The sequence below is a fragment of the Vespa mandarinia genome, chromosome 11 (assembly GCF_050613455.1).
Source record: "Vespa mandarinia isolate Hongniang chromosome 11, ASM5061345v1, whole genome shotgun sequence".
NCBI classification, from domain to species: domain Eukaryota; kingdom Metazoa; phylum Arthropoda; class Insecta; order Hymenoptera; family Vespidae; genus Vespa; species Vespa mandarinia.
In genome coordinates, this window is record NC_140820.1 from 3,933,921 (window position 1) to 3,950,780 (window position 16,860).

The 16,860-nt window shown below is 34.2% G+C and overlaps 1 protein-coding gene across 25 annotated transcripts in view; it reads right to left on the minus strand.

Moving 5' to 3' along the window:
* LOC118441461 (protein turtle) overlaps positions 1-16,860 on the minus strand; it is a 194,435-nt gene that overhangs the window by 40,006 nt on the left and 137,569 nt on the right. For 21 of the 25 annotated variants that reach the window (XM_085660332.1, XM_085660326.1, XM_085660321.1 and 18 more), the window contains 3 exons: positions 16,413-16,583; positions 15,398-15,714; positions 7,633-7,766 (listed from right to left, as the gene is read on the minus strand). In XM_085660332.1, coding sequence (XP_085516458.1) covers positions 7,633-7,766; positions 15,398-15,714; positions 16,413-16,564 — 603 coding nt within the window. In that variant the 5' untranslated portion in view covers positions 16,565-16,583. Of the gene's footprint in view, positions 1-7,632; positions 7,767-15,397; positions 15,715-16,412; positions 16,584-16,860 lie in introns of those variants that run through there. The other 4 variants (XM_085660337.1, XM_085660335.1, XM_085660338.1 and 1 more) reach the window with 2 other exon arrangements.

A 16,860-nucleotide genomic window follows, 5' to 3' on the forward strand; every position in this document is an offset into this window, starting at 1 on the left:
ATTTCATCTCTTTGTAACTATTTCATTTCTTTCTTTTTCGAAATCGTCTGACAAAAGCGTACTTATATAAAAATTGTAATAAATCTATCTACCCATGTGATTAATAATATACGTCATTGAAAAGAATGAAACTTTTGAATTCGCCATCAAAAGTAGAAATGGGGGATGAAATAAAGGGAAGAAGAGTATCACGTCTACGTAGGAACCTTTATACGATTTTCCGGCTTTTCATTTCTCTACGCATCCTGACGAAAACCACGAAGAGCCGAATAAAAACGTATTTTCCCTGTTTTGCTAGTCTCTTTCTAACCCTCACATACTACGTCCGTGCCGCGCGGGTACGAACGTTTCGAACTATAAAAAAGAGGAAGGAAGAAAATGGAAGGAAAAAAAATCGACGATGAATCCACGAGCTCGGCCATAAACGGAATGTCGCTCCGTTGTTTCCCGCGAAACGCGAAGTGGCACGTTGACGATAGCATAAATCAAGCTTTCGATGTTCGTAACCATTTTTCATGCTCTGCGATTCGGAAGACGTTTCTTTTTTGCGGCTTCGCTCGTCGTCCTACGAGCTTCGATTATCATCACACTCTAGACCAAAACTATGAAATATGTCTCGATGGACGAGGGCACGACATTGAAACGCGGAATTTGATCCGACTTCACGTCGATTTTAATTAGAATATGGATGAACGGTCATTTTTTTTTTTTCCAATAGTACATAAAAAGATCTTTCCACTAATTAGAGAAGATTCTCTTTTCATGTCCATTTTGTCCATATCATATATGCCTATCTATATTTATCAAAAATTTTTCAAAGTAATTGTTCATAACAAATAGTTTATAACAAATTGTTAAATGTGATTTATATCTTTTTGGACGTATGTATATATTACGTAGACTAATTTTCATTCATTTATAAGAAATTGTTTATAAAAATTGTTTATAACAAATTTTTTATAACAAATTGTTTATAATAAATCCAAAGTTAATAAAAAATATGGTAAAAATATAGACAATAATTTATCTTTTAAAATGATCTTTGTTCCAAGTCTCTACGACTTTTAGTTTCGAAGATATACGTAAGTAAACGTGAGAAAAAATAATTGTTTATAAAAATTATTTATAACAAATTATTAAACACACGAGTATAACAAGTTTTATGAATCTATGTAAATATATGTACATGGATTGCTTTGTATCGATTCATAAAAAATTTGTAGTGAAGATTATTTATAACAAATTGTTTATAACAAATTGTTAATAACAATATGACAGGAAGATCAATGAAAATCTATCTTTTAAAATTATCTTTGTTCCAAATCTCTACGACTATTAGTTTCGGAGATATTCACATGTAAGTAAACGTAAATAAAAATAATTGTTTATAACAAATTGTTAAACATAAAAATATTACACTTGATATGTATCTATGTAAATATATTTATATGGATTGCTTGGTATTGATATATAAAAAAATTTATACTGAAAATTATTTATAACAAATTGTTTATAATAAATTGTTAATAACAAATTGTTAATAACAACATGGAGAAAAAATAGATCAAATTTTTTCCCTTTAAAATGGTCTTTGTTATAAATTTTTATGAATCTTAATTCCGGAGATATTAATATGTAAGTAAACGTCAGTAAAAAAAACAAAAAAACTGATCCATTGATAAATATACCTATATGATTTCATTAATAAAATAATTGACACAGTGACCTATATAAATTCTTGGAACTTACGCACTACTAATACAGCGTAAATAGTTTTTTGTATTTACTACGATTCATTCAAAATGTTACTACTCTCGCCAGTTGCTTATTGAATTTATGAATCGCAAATTTCAAATGGAAATATCTTTGCAACGGAAGGTCCTAGAAATATGAAACAAAGACCGTTTTGAAGAGAAAAATACCCTCTTTTAGTCTGTTCACTTTCTATCATCGTATAATATGAAATATGTATAATTCACATATGTATTCATAATGTATTTTTCAATATAAAGTCGTACTTTTTCGTACAAGACATGCTAGTTGAAAAGAGAACCTTTTCATCTCAGGGGAGATACTCTTATGTGCTATTAATGGCTACTCATACACATGTGTCCTTGATTTGAATGAAACGTGTCAATGAAGGAAATATCGATTCTATCGGCTCAGCTTTTAACGCCGATAGCTTTAAATATCTTTGTTTTTTTTTTCTTTTTTTTTTCTTTTTCTTTTCTGCAGAAGACAGAAGTATCTAAATACAATATTACATGTTATCAAAAAGAATATATAGTAAAGATTACTTTTAATTATGTATCTTTAAAATGCATAGCTGTATTACTTAAAATGTTTCTATTATTTTTAAAAACGAAATAGATCTCAGTATTTCACGTGAAACAGGTCTAAAAGTGAACTAAAATCTGGCCTTTCAAATATGTAGGTTACAAGTTTCATTAGCACCCTCGATATGCAGACCCGTGTTTCTGCCTGCGTACGACTAAAAGTGGTACAAGAGGGTAAGAAGGGCGCGAAAAACGAGCTCGCGTGAAGACGAGCCTAGAAGAACTAAAAAAAAGTTGGACGAGAAGAGAAATTAGTTGTCAGAGACAGAAGCACTGGATGGGTGTCGCGACTCGGTCCAGACTTCTACCGTGATTTATGCGAGATTCCAGGGACTCTACGTATAAAAAAGAAAACAGAGAAATTCCGCCCAGTGCTCCGCCACCTTTTCCTCGTTCCTACGAAGATATAGAAATTGTCTAAGGATGAGAATGCTTGACATAAAAATCTTGTGCTTTACTCTTTCTCTCTCTCTCTCTTTCTCTTTTACCGTCGGTGAAAATTTTTATGTAAAAATAAATAGAAAAAAGAAAATAGAAGTAATTAGCTAAATGATATCACAAGAACTAATATTAAAAGTTAGAAATCATTGGATAAGTTTCTAAATAGTAATGTAAACGAAATTGTAATTTTTAATAGAGATAAATTGTATATAAAATTACTCTTCCCAAAAATTGAAAGATATATACAAATTATGATCAACTGATTCTGTAACAGCACGTTAATCGCTGATTTAACGTGCATTAAAGGGAAGCAAAAAAGATTACTTCCGCCGCATTGCGGGCTTGGGATATTTATGAGATCATTGGGCTGGTGATCGGGTAGACTAATTGCCAGAACAATGGCGCAATTATACGTCGAATTAATTTATATCTCTGCCGAATCTGCGGCAGAAATTTGCGAACACATACTCGCGCATACATACCTCTCTGTCTCTCCTTTTATAAGAGAGTAGGGAAAGGGAGAAAGAGAGAAAGAGAGAGAAAGGGGGTGGGGGAAGGGAGACCCAGGCAGACATGATGATTGTCATTGCGGCAATCATAGTATTGTCCTGCGGGATCTATCGATCGATTAATTAATTACGGGAGAATGGATACGCAGGTTTGCGGAGTCAATATTGAATTCACGTTAATGCGTTTCGGGAAACCAATGCAGTCTCGCACGGTAATCGTCTCGGGATCCGCTCTCAAGCACGGATCGATCACATTTGGCTTGAGACTTAATGATAAACGATTTTCCTTACGTATCCATAATAATGTCAAATTCAACATTTTGCCATTTCCATACTTCCTTGAAGAAAAATCCTCGAATACTCGGCTACTACAATCCTGACACTTCGAAACGCGTTCTACGATGTTATCGTGCTTTCAAGACTACGGGGGATGTTAATAATAGTCGTTCAGTAAGCATGCTTAAATTTGGAACGTCATGATAATTATGATTTACGTGACTCAATTATACGAGCACGCGCTTACAATACAAATGGATTACTTTCTAACATGCAACAGTACATCCATCTACGATAGTAATAATAATAATAATAATAATAATAATAATAATAATAATAATGAACTTAAAGAAGAAAGAAAAGATACGATTTAGTTTATCTAAAAAACAAAATAGAAAAAAAAAAAGAAAAAAGAGGAAATAAAGGAAAACTTGTATGCTCTTGGAGTTAAAATAAAAATGAGAAAGAAAGACCATAGTAATTCTAAATACACGTGACAAACAAAACAAACGGCGCGGAATATCTTCCTTTTCCCCGTTGAATTACAACGGTGATATCTTTGATTGATCCGTCGCATTGTTGGCACGTGCGTTAGTGCAAATCATGCAAAGCACCAGAGGTGGTTAGAGAGACAGAGACATGATTTTTCGATTATCCGCCTTCGATGAGAGAAGGAAGAAAAAAAAACACAACAGCTGGGGAAAGAGGATAGGAAGTAGAAATAAGGGGAGGGAGAGGGAATGGGTTGGGAAAAATGGTAGAACGGGAAAGTGCACTAGCCCGCATTATTTCGTGATGGACGAGCTCGCCGTTCAAAGGGAATGTGATGAATTGAAAAACTGTCATAGGTCTTTCGCGGCAAAATGATGAAAGCTTCCTTCGTGTACGACAATGATGAAACATTTAAAAAATTTTACGCTTCTCTCTTAATGGACACCAAAGTGAACAGTCCGAACAAACGATTCATACTTATAAATAAACGATTAGCTATTTAACAATTTGTATTATAATTTATTGTAAAACGAATTCGCCGATCGAATGAATCGTGTCTCGGGCCATTCTCAAAAGCGGAATAACGAACGGATCAATTCAAGTCTAAGCAATTAAGCGATCGTTTTTTTTTTGTCGAATTATCCTTTGACAAATGAAATCCAGTCGATGGTGATAGCCAACGTGTTTCTTTCCTTCTTTCTCTCTTTCTCTGTCTCTTTCGACTTCCTATTCGGGGTGCAACGAATTCTCTCCCCTTCCACAGGAAAAAGAAAAAGATTGATACGTACGTTTCGTTCGTTCGTGGATCGCCCCGGAAATAGGCTTAACACGAATAAAAAGACAAAGAGGAAGAGGGAAAAGAGAGAAGAAAAAAGTTTTTCGAGCTGAATACTATTGATCAGCGTTCGAAAAACCATCAGAACTCTATATACATGTATCCGATATCAAATCTGTTTTATCCCTACTTCATCTCTTTTATCTTTTCCTTTTTTTCCAAGCTCTGCATACGACGATCGATCGGATAAATCGGGCTTTTTAAAGCTAGTAACACTGATTAAAAGGTTTCGAGGTACGCGCGTATGGCTGATTAAAAGGGGGCGATTATTTTATCCGTAAAGAGAGATATATATATATATATAGAGAGAGAGAGAAAGGGAGGAGAGAACAAACGCGCGTAAGCGACTTTTTACATTCGAAATCAATTTGCCACGATTTAGACCCAATCAGCGTGTCTCCATTTCCCTTTTCTCTCTCTCCCTCTCTCTCTCTCTCTCTCTCCCTTTCTCTCTTTCTCTCTTTCACCCTCCTTTTTATCTTTTGCCTCTCTTTTTATACTTTTATACGTAATTCTGGGTCCACGAACGAACTCGAACGTACTAAATATATACGTGTATAATCCACACCGTTGATCGACGCGTAACATTTATAAATATACATGTATTAAAGATATTCAAGAGTGAAAATGAATGGAGTTAGTAGAATCGATTTTTTGGGGTTAGTAGATACAAAGTTCGAGATATGATTATCGTGTGTATGTAACGTCGATCGTTCGAATGAAAAAAGTATGCTCTGCCCTCTCCAGTCCGGATTGTTTAACGAAAATTCATTAAATATATTATACATTTATGTAAAATGAAATTTATATCTTTACGCGTGACTCTTATTTACAGGCAAAAATCAAGAAATAAAAGAAAAAAAAAAAAAAAAAAAAAAGAGAGAAATCGAAATAAATCAATTGACTTTCGACAAATACATAATGTCGCACGAAGTTTCGTGGACACGGCGCGTCCAGTTCGCCGTTTGCTCTTTTCATTTTCCAACGAAAAGGAAGGAATAAACAATTAAGCGCGTAAGCTCAACGAAATGACATATCGCGTCAAAGCAAATTCAATATACAATAATATAGATATACGAATCTTGACAATAATTCTTGCAACTTTGAAATACGTATCATATAATAACGGGGCCCTGCTCAAGAGCATTCTTCTTGCTGCCAGCTGATCGTTTTATGAGATATGATGAAAATATATTGTGACAATAAAAAATCTTCATCTAATAGAGAAGAATGAAGGAAGAAAAAAATTTATATATATATACATATGTGTGGACAGATTAAATTATTATTTAAAATATTTGTTGTTGAGTGAAAAAGAAGAATAAAATAAAAGTTTCAAAAGAAATGGAGAAAAATATTTTTCTACGGTTCGAACTAATTAACAAAATAATTTCGAAGCTTTTGCCAAAAGGCAAAGCTTTTCCACGTAGCCTTATTAAAAAGCTTGTTCATTGCTCGTTTGTTAGAAAAAGTCCCCATGGGTGGACGATCAACCCCCGTGTTCAAGCTCTACCCGTATCGCGGACCATGTATTCGTATAAACAGACACGTCATTGGATATATATACTTCCACGAGTATAGTATATATATATATATATATAGACTTTGAAAAAGAGAGGAAGATTCGATCGCAAAGCTCATAGGAATACTATTTACTCAGGCAGAATACGCTTGCTTTCTGTCTCTCTCTCCTCATCTTCCTTTTCTATTTTCAGTTCATGCTCCACTTGGCGATTACGCAACGTTAAATCGAGAAATTAAAGAAGAGCAGTGAAATTGCGAGCTACGATATTTTCCGGGTAAAGAGTTCTCGGTAAATTTTACGTAAATGAAGCTTATGTGTGTTTGAGTTTGAGAAACGATGAAAGAAAAAAAGAAAAAAAAAATATAAAAAGAAATTTCAATATTCCGAATGCTCGATGATCATACAATCCGAAAATTATTTTCTTAGTACGATAAACACAGAAAGAATATTATCGATAAAAATATTGATCTGTTCCCGAATTCACGGAACTTCTATTTTCCCGTATTTTTTAAATGTCCAAATAACGAGCACTTAATAGATCGATCACGTGTAGTTTACTTCGTTATATCACTATTGATCGAAAGCAATATATGATAATAGAACTTGTCTCGAAAAAGAGTATGAATAAAAGAACGATCGAGAAAATGCATAGGAATGAAAGAACGACGATGTGTTGCTCAACGTTTCCCTACGAATGATTTAATAAAATTCAGATTGCTCAATATAGCAAAGAAAACGGAAAACATATTTTTTCTTTATTTGTTTATTTTTTTTTTTTTTTTGAAAACGAACATGAAATGCCAAAATGAATGAAAATACGTATTAGTAAAGTCAGAGAAGTCTCAAGTAAATATTAATTATTCACAATCATCATTTTGTTGGAATATTAAGGAAAGAAATCCCTTAAATTGTTCAATGGATTTCACTCATGAGAATTCAATGTTCGTTGGAACAGAGATTCGTTGTGAATAATGAATTAAAATGAAATTATACAATTATAACAATAGGAAGGGTCGAATGGAATCGATAATAACGAGAGATCGCTAGATTATGAGAAATGCTGAAACAATGAAGCTGTGAAATTTGGAAAAGTAATTTTATTAATGAGAGTTTGCGAGATAATCGTTCTGGCAGCAGGAGTACGCTCGTTTAATCGAGCAGGGCCCACGTATTTAACTCACGGATATTAGAGAGCAGAGGGTGTCGACGTTATCGTACCTTGTCGCCTACCTTCTTCTCCCATTGGAGAACGTAGGGCACTGGGTGCTCACCAGGGAACTCTACATGACAGTTGAAGACAACGCTCTCTCCCAATATAGCCGTTATGTGCACCGCGTCCTGATGACAAAATCCTGGAAAAAAAAAAATATATATATATATATATGTATATATCTACATTACTATTCGCTTCCATATCAATCTTCAATATTTTTCTCTTTTAAAAAAACAAAATATTTGAAATCCATTATTTATATGCCATTGGAAAAATTTTATCGATGTAATACAATATTATTTTTACAATAAAAATTCTATGTAAATTCTTTTTTATGCTTAAAGAACATTTAAGTATTTAATTGCTTTTCATCTTTTCTTTTTTTTTTTTTTTTTTTTTCTTTTCTTTAGCGGCGGTCTTATATATATCCCATAATTTATTTAAAAATCTTCTGTAAATCCTTAAGTAAGAAACATACATATTATCTTCTAACATGAATGCATCTTATATATTACTGTAGACAGATGTGTCAAATTTACGATAATGTATACCATTCTTTGTTATTTTATGCTTTGGAACTTTCTCTTTCTCTTTTCTTATTCTAAGTATAATATCTTGAACGTTCTTCCGACGATGGTAAAGCAAGCTAGTCGGAGGAATAAATTGAATCCGGTACTCGGTCGGCGCACTTAATGCAATTTGAATGTTCCAAGTTAGAACGTCCAGGTAGAAATACATTCTTCGAAGTTTCCTCGCGTGAAGTTTTGCACCGTTGACTATTGCCAAGAGAAACGCGAGAATCCATGGTTTCTGTCTGTTATACGAAACGTAAAAGTTACTGTTGTTTCATAGAGAGAGAGAGAGAGAGAGAGAGAGAGAGAGAGAGAGAGAGAGAGAGAGAGAGAAATGAATTCGATGAAAGTCTTTTGAAAATACAATATATTCGGGATGAGAAACGAGTGAGATTTATCCTAATGATAATGAGTAACAAATCCAGACTATTTTAATTACTTTTATCTTATTTTGGATGAAAGAAACTTCGTTGAATTTATTACTTTTAGCAGCAGTCGTATTTTACGCATGATCCTTCGTGCTTACGTATTTCTTTTTTTGATTTCATTCGATTTAAGAGACCTCTCGAACAACATTGAGAGATAACTCAGTGAAATTGCGACACCATATGTTTCGCAACTAGCTTTTCCTTCGTAAAGTTATTACCCGGAATTCCATAAAGGGATATAGTTTCCGGAAATGTAGCGTCCACCCTTTGTCCATGAACGAACGTACCTTACAATGTTAGCCTTATGACGTAGCTTAATGCTCGAGAGCTAACTTTCGAAACAAACATGTCTCACGTCGAAAGTTCGGATCAAAGGATTCGCTCTGAACTATACGCGTACCGAAGCATATATATTCTTTCATCCCCGCCACCTTCGATAAGCTGTTACATGAAACCTTAGCAAAATCTGTAGGACAGAGAAAAAAGGAAAATCATGATATATTTCAGGAACGAGGAGTCGTGTCTTAGGGAGACACGACGTAGGTTTCGGTTAGGCGAATAATGGAACCCCAGACATTTCGATGTCATTTCCTTTGACGTTGATACGTGGTTTGGGAAAAGTGAAGATGCATTTTGCATGCGATTATTTTCAACGAAGTAAGCTCGTCCGATCGATCTTTTCCAAAGCTTCCGCGATGCTTATGCAAAATGGTAGTCGTTTCGCGTTTCGTTGAATATACACGGCGATGTCTCAATTTTTCCACGTGTTTCATAACAAAATATAACGATACGATTTTATAATAATAATAGAACTTTCTAGCCGTGCGTTCGAAAAATATCACCCTCGAATACATCAAAGAATTTTCTTTCATCTACTCGCTTGATATCTTTCGGAACGGAAATGAGATGAAATAATCGTAAGTTACAATATTCGTGAGAGAAAGGAGAATGAAAAGAAAAATGGTAGATAGGACGAAACTTTCTTTTCTTCTATCACAGATCCTAACGAAAATAAAAATGAGTATTTTAAAAGAAAACTCCTGAGAGGCATTACCGACTTTTCTTTTCTCTCTTTCTTTCTCTCTCTCTCTCTCTCTTTCTCTCTCTCTCCATATTTTTTATTATCTATCGAATGCAAAGTGTCTGAAATGCGAATTTTCTCCAAGTTTTAATTCAGGACATTCTATCCTTTACAGAATCAAACAGTATTAATCAAAATCTCAATTTCCTTCCTAAGTAAAACTTTTATGATGACAATTCGGCCAATTACTCATCAGAAGATTAACGATAATACGGTTCATAGCATTGGTATTATAGAGAGAATACGTTTGATCGTGCGTTAGTTTCAATCGTAAGAAGGTAAAGCTCGTCTCACCATAGTCGATCTCGTTTACTTCTCGCGCCTTTGAACGGCGATCTATCGGATAACTCTGCGGTGAGAGCAAGCTCGTGGAAAGCCAACTGGAAATACCTTTCATCTGAAGCTGCTTGAGCGTCCAAGAAGTCTTCTCTCCTTCTCCCTTTCCTCTCGCAGATTCCACGCTTATCTACATCCTAAGATAGGTACATACATACATAACGTCGATGTTAGTACGTCCTTTAAATCGCTTTCGCGTTTATCCCCTCTCCCATTTCCTCGAAATAGTTTTGCTTTTCCCCTTTTAGATACGAAAACCGATGTCCGCTTGCTTCAAAGCCACTATCCCTAGAAGCTAGTTTGCCCTCCCTGTTTGTTTTACCATTGGCGATACTTCAAAGTTGTACGTCTCGTATCGTCCATCTCGTTCGTCGAATCGAGAAACGAACGCAGTGTGTACCTTACTTAATGCTCGATATTAAGCCTTTGACGAGAACACGTGTTCTGATTAATTCTCTATCTATAACGAAAATAATATATTTTTTATTTATCACTTTCAAAAATTATCCATTGTATAAACTAAATAGTCATTAAGAACTTGTAATCTTATTCGTTGTTTATGATTTATTTTATGAAACGAGATTCGTTGTTCATGATTATTCTATGGTAATAAGAAATTTGCTGGTTCATATTGGGATGCATTAAAATCAGGAAGCTGTGGTAGAAGGTTTGTTAATTAACCAAACGCAAAGACATTATAATGAAATATGAAAAAATATCACGGTAATGTTGCACGATGTAAAATGCATATGCTTGAGTTCATCGAATCTCTCTCTCTCTCTCTCTCTCTTTTTCTCTCTCTTTGCAGTTGCTTTTACAGAAAAAGAGAAGAAGAAGAAGAAGAAGAAGAAGGACAGGCAAGAAAGACCCTCGAACATTTTACCAGCCAAATTTTCAAGCAGCGACGAAGCATGAAATTAACGAGACGTTGCATCGGATCTTTCGCTCTCTCTCTCTCTCTCTCTCTCTTTCGCACGTGAGTACACCACGACTGGCGTAAGTTAAATAGTTAAAGCACCTGTTTAAGGCTGCTTCGCTTTTGCCGGTAACGCTATGCTTCTACGCGCGGTTGAACCATGCCCGAGAGGAGAATAACGCAGACCAGGCTAAAAGCAATTAACCGATACTAACGAGTATTCCACAGCCCTTATATTCTGAAGACTCGAGAATTGATATTAATTATTTAGAAAGTGGTAAGCGGATATTTTCAAAGTCGAGATCTGAAGGCAAAGAAAATTGTTAGTTTTTAATTAAATCGAAAGACAAATATCCATTGCACTCGACTATTAAGCAATTAAAAGAAATATTTTTGAAATGATATTAATGCTATTTATAACATTGCAATTGTGATCAAACATCGGCGATTTAATTTTCCTGCAAACCGCTCCTTTAATAATTTTTCGATACGACCGATGTTTATTACCGTCATTACCATGATTCTCCTCGTGGAACGTCATCTGTGCAATGTTGCTCGGTCTCGCCAACCATCTGTGCGATGATCACGACCAATACCATAATCATTCTACGTATTTTCAAGTAACGACCCAAAGTTATCGGATATTTTAAACGACGATACTCTTTTCCCGATGATTAATTGCAGTTTTAAGAGCGAGGATGATTCATAGAACTTATCGCGATGCAGTTGCTATTTTAAGCGAAGATCACGAAGTTGTAAACTTCTCGTAAAGGTCGTTAAGATTCATGGAAAAAAAAATTTATGATCGTTTAATGTTAAAAGAAAAAGAAAATTTTCTACAGTAATCATCGTAGGGTCAATCGATTTACATTATTAATTTTCAAGACAAAATTTTTTCCGTCTTTTTTTTATTTATTATTATTATTATTATTATTATTATTATTATTATTATTATTATTATTATTATTATTATTATTATTATTATCATATAACACTGATTTATTCAACAAGATTTCAACAAGAAGGGAAATATAAAATTTCCTTTTCGAAAGTAACTGTCTCGATTTCACCTTTTCTAGGAAGAAATTACTCGATTCGACGATTTTACGTGAATTTAAAAGATATTACGAGAGCAGAGAGCGAACGGAAAAGGCGAACGACGCTCCGTGAATTCCGGGTGAAAATAATTGGGAAATAAATAAATTACGAGCGTTAGGCGGCAAAGTTTTGGTAAAACGGCGACGACGTGGTATGGTAAAGGAAGGGAGGGGAAATAATGCCGCACAAGCGGCGATCACAATGGCCGCTTTACACCCATGCCCCAACTTAGGAAACTTTCTATATTAAACAACTTTTCCGCTAATTTTGCTATTCTCTTTTTTCGTCATTTTCTCGTATTTTCCGTTTCACCCTCAGCCCACTTTCTTCTTCTTCTTCTTCTTCTTCTTCTTCTTCTTCTTCTTCTTCTTATTCTTCTTTTGCTACACGCCTCCGGTCCACTTCAATTTTTCTCTCTTTTTCTTTCGTTCTCTTCTGTACCGTTTACAGCGTTTCTCGGTAATTTTGTTCCTCCCTCTCTCTCTCTCTCTCTCTCTCTCTCTCTTTTATTTTTTCTTTTTTTTTTTTTTTTAATACTGCTCTTGTGCACAGCGTGCCGCTATAAAAACGTCTGCTATCGTGGGCGGAAGCTCGAAACTTCTCACGTTCAACTTTCCCGCCGTTTTAATTACCAAAGTACTATTCACTCGAATCTTTAAGGAAAAATATAAGAAAGTAATAAATCGATGCTATCGAATCATATAAAATTAATTATTATCTCATAAGAATATCTTTTCTAGCAACGATTTAATTATTTCTTATAAGATGTTTTTCCATTGAATTTAATTATGTTCTTAAAATATGTTTTCGTAACGATGTTAAATGTCACTTACTTAAACGCAAAGATACTCATTAGAATGTTGCGACATTTATTAAGACTTTCAAATCCATTCTCTCTTGATCCTTTGTAAAACTAATGGAATATAATTAACATGTAATTGTGACAAATTTTATTATATTAAGTCCAATAACGTGTATCGAATAAACACATATGTATAAATATTCGAAAGTAATTAGTCGTCAATGCAATCGAATAATTATAAATCTTTTCATATTTCGTCTCACATTTATTTATCCTCGAAAAATTATAAAGAAAACTCGAATAATCCAACTGGACGTACGTACGAGCACGTATTAATACGCATACATGTAAATACGAATATACAAAGATTTGCGTCTCCTGCATCTGTTATTTACAGCATATAATTATGACAATCTCTTTTTAAGGGAGATTTAATAAACCTGCTCTCATTAACGATACCAACGAGGATAACAAGTGCGACACAGCCAAGATTGCTGTGCTTTATCCGTTAACTATGTATAATAACATACACGAGCATGAACTAAAAAAAAAAAGAAAAAAAAAAAAAGAGAAAAAAAAAAATAAGAGAAGTAGATGAAACGACCGACGCTTTGATGCATTTCAAAGTACTTCCAAGAGATATAAAAGTGATATTAAATTCGATAATTACGTTCGTATGGTGTGGTCGTACACAGACCGAAAACAGTTGTTGACGATACTTTTTGTTTCTTATACGGCTAATAATAGTATCGATAAAATATTCGATAATTTCGTTAGTTAACTATTAACTATTAATAATTATACTTCTTTTACTTTACACCTATAATCATTGCGATCATACTTATATACCTATAAATGATTCTTCCTTTTTTCTTTTATCCTTTCTTTTATCAATTAAAATATATTCTCTCAAAAGGATAACGTCACATAACTTCAAGAGAAATCATAACAAAGTAATCGCGCTTAATGGAAAATTCTTAAGAGAAAATGTAATTCCAATTAGGCGTTTCAACGTTAGAAGAGGATTATTAATAAAGATAATTAAAGATGGTAATCTCTTTGAAAAAAAAAGAAAGTAAGATGTCATCCCGTTCTAATTAAATATCTTACGTTATTCACGAAAAAAAGGAAGTAATCGAAATGACAAAGATTCATTATATCGATCGTCGAATTTAATATCAAAATGTCATTCAAATTTTTCTATTATTTAACTATAGCATTTATCATGAAAAAATTATTGCTTACGTTATAACAAATATACATAAACGTTTCTTATTAATATTAAAAATCTTTTAGATTCTTACACAAAAATCACGTCTTTTCAGTTCGATCGTTAGGCCGTTGAAAGAAAGTCATTTTCTCGTCCGATTTTGAGGATAAATCAAAAAGAAAGATAGAGAAAGAAGGAGAAAGAGAGAGAGAGAGAGGAAGTAAAAAAAACGAAGTCCTCCTCAAAATTGTTCAGACTCGTCGAAAAACTGCTTCGCCGGGTAGGACGGATGCTATCAAAGCGAATTCAACGCTGCAAAAGAGTTCAAAGTCCCGTTCTCCCTTTCTCTCTCTCTCTCTCTCTCTCTCTCTTTCTCTTTCTCTTTCTTTTTTTCTTTCTCTTTTCTCGCAATAGGAGACCCATTCACGCTCTTGGGTGTGTAGCGTCGGACGGAAGCTCTTTCAAATTGAAATTCGTATAACGCGTCACTCGTTCTACCGCAAAGACACGTTTGAGTCTTGTGAAGTAAAGAATGCCGCAGTGTCGTATCTAAGCGCGTCCTAATAGTTTTCTAGAGACACCAACGGTGAATATAAAAGTCAAGATGTTTCTCTTGCTTATCGTTGATAGCTTACAACTTTCTCATATATTTAAAAAAAAATTTCATCTCTTGATAGAGATTGGGAAAGATTTTTCTTATTCCAACCGAAGATTCGAAATGAACGTGAACGTTGAGAATCAGAATGTAGGATATATCTTGAATCGTAATTAATTATCGGTTAATTGGACACATAAGTACCATTGGGCTGGTATGTAATCCACAGTTATAAGTCACCTCGCTCTAAATTGACATCGTTACGATTCCGACTTCAGCGTATCTGTGCACAGTACACTGAATTCGGAATCGATCTATCAGTTCTACTCGAGAGACCATGGGGTACCTATCAGTTTGGTCGGAGAAACCTAAATTATCTAACGAGATGGATACTAATCGATGATACTAATTTTACGAGAAAATCGAAATAGCTGAGGTACTATATAATAATGGATGAGAATATATATAATAAATGGATTAGACGTTGTCAATAGAAAACGAGCTGTTAGAAACAATTAATTTCAATAGTATAGTAAACTTATTAGAGCTTTACTAATTGAAAAACAAAAAAAGAAACGTAAAGTATTATAAATCGCAAATCTTTTCGAGATTACGAATGACAAATTGAGAAAAATATTTTACAATTCTAATGAAAATTTTCTTTACGAATTTTGTCAGAGATTAATAATTAAAAATATAAAAGTAATTAGTAATTAATCGAATAAATTTTACCTGGTGTGACGAGGAGCACGATCCCCAATAGTAAAGTCCTTGTTGCCACTTCCGCAATCCGCCGGAAGTCCCTGCGACACCATCGCAGTCGTTGTTTCCTCTCACCTTCCCCTTCCGTCGTCGCTTCCGCCTCATTCTCGATGCGGTCAAAACTTTTCGTGGAAAACCTCAGCTTCCCGTGGAAGGAGCCATCGGATCTTATTACACGCCTCAAAATTCTTCTCTCTTCCGTATCCTCCTCTTTCTCTCGACGTTTATACGTCCGGGAACCTGTACACGTTGGCTGGCCGGAAACGAGAATCGCTCCGAACTCAGCCCTTTTAAAAAAAACATTTACCATACCATATCTATAAAGGTATCGATTTATATGATTTATTTTCTCATGACAAATATTTGAATAAACAAACACCCAAAGATTATTATTACATCAAAATGAAATATATGCATTTTGTTGTTTGCCATTATTATTATTAATTTAAAAAGGAAAAGTTATACGCCTTGAAAAATTGTCTGTACACTTCTGTAAATAACTGTAAATAATTATGCGCTTGTATCCTTTGTAATTAAACGCTCAACGCGATTCCGCAAACTCGAGTACACTGGTGATTTGTGGTCTTGCAATACGTACGATCGGTGATATCGATTGGTAATACCTCGTTCTAACGAGATTCACTAACTCCATGTGACAAAGTATACGCTTGATAATTAATACCGATTAGCATAATCATTAAACGTGTAACTATTTATCCTTTTGTAATTAATTACAACATTCTCGATCGACTACAAAACTAATAAAATGTATTTGTTGAATTGTGATTACAAATAGGATATCTCCAATATTTATGTAACTACATATCTATTATTAGAAATGTTAATTACGTATTTCAAAAATTATATAGAAGAAAATAACAAAGTAGTCGGTTAGTTTTAGTTCGTTTTTAAAAAAAGAAGTGATGATCATTGCTTCGAATAATGTTCGTTGGTTCACATTATTATTTCGTTGCGCTTCACTTACTTGTCCTCATCCTCGCAAGTGCCATTCTCCGCAGGTACGTAAAAACCATCTTGCCTTAGGGTAAGAGGATTCTCAGAAGAATTTCGTTCGCAAGACTGGGACTCGAGCCTTCGCCGGAGGTCCGTGGCTTGTAGCCCTCCTCCGCCCCCCATACCCCCGCTCCCATAGTATCTACGATCACAAACACGATTCGTGAAGAGGTTAGATCACTTAGAGCGTGTTTACTCGACCATTCGTCCGTTCGATATTGCGTCGTTAGCGAAACTAGAGACGATCGATTTTATGTACAAAAATTCCAACCACGTAATATCATTTGCGTATTGTAAACATAGTATGTCACCTTGTCAAAGATTTTATGTCGAGTTATTTATTTACTTTATATATATATATAATTTGCGAATATATTTTTGATATAAAAATATTATTTTAACGAAGAAATCTTATTTAT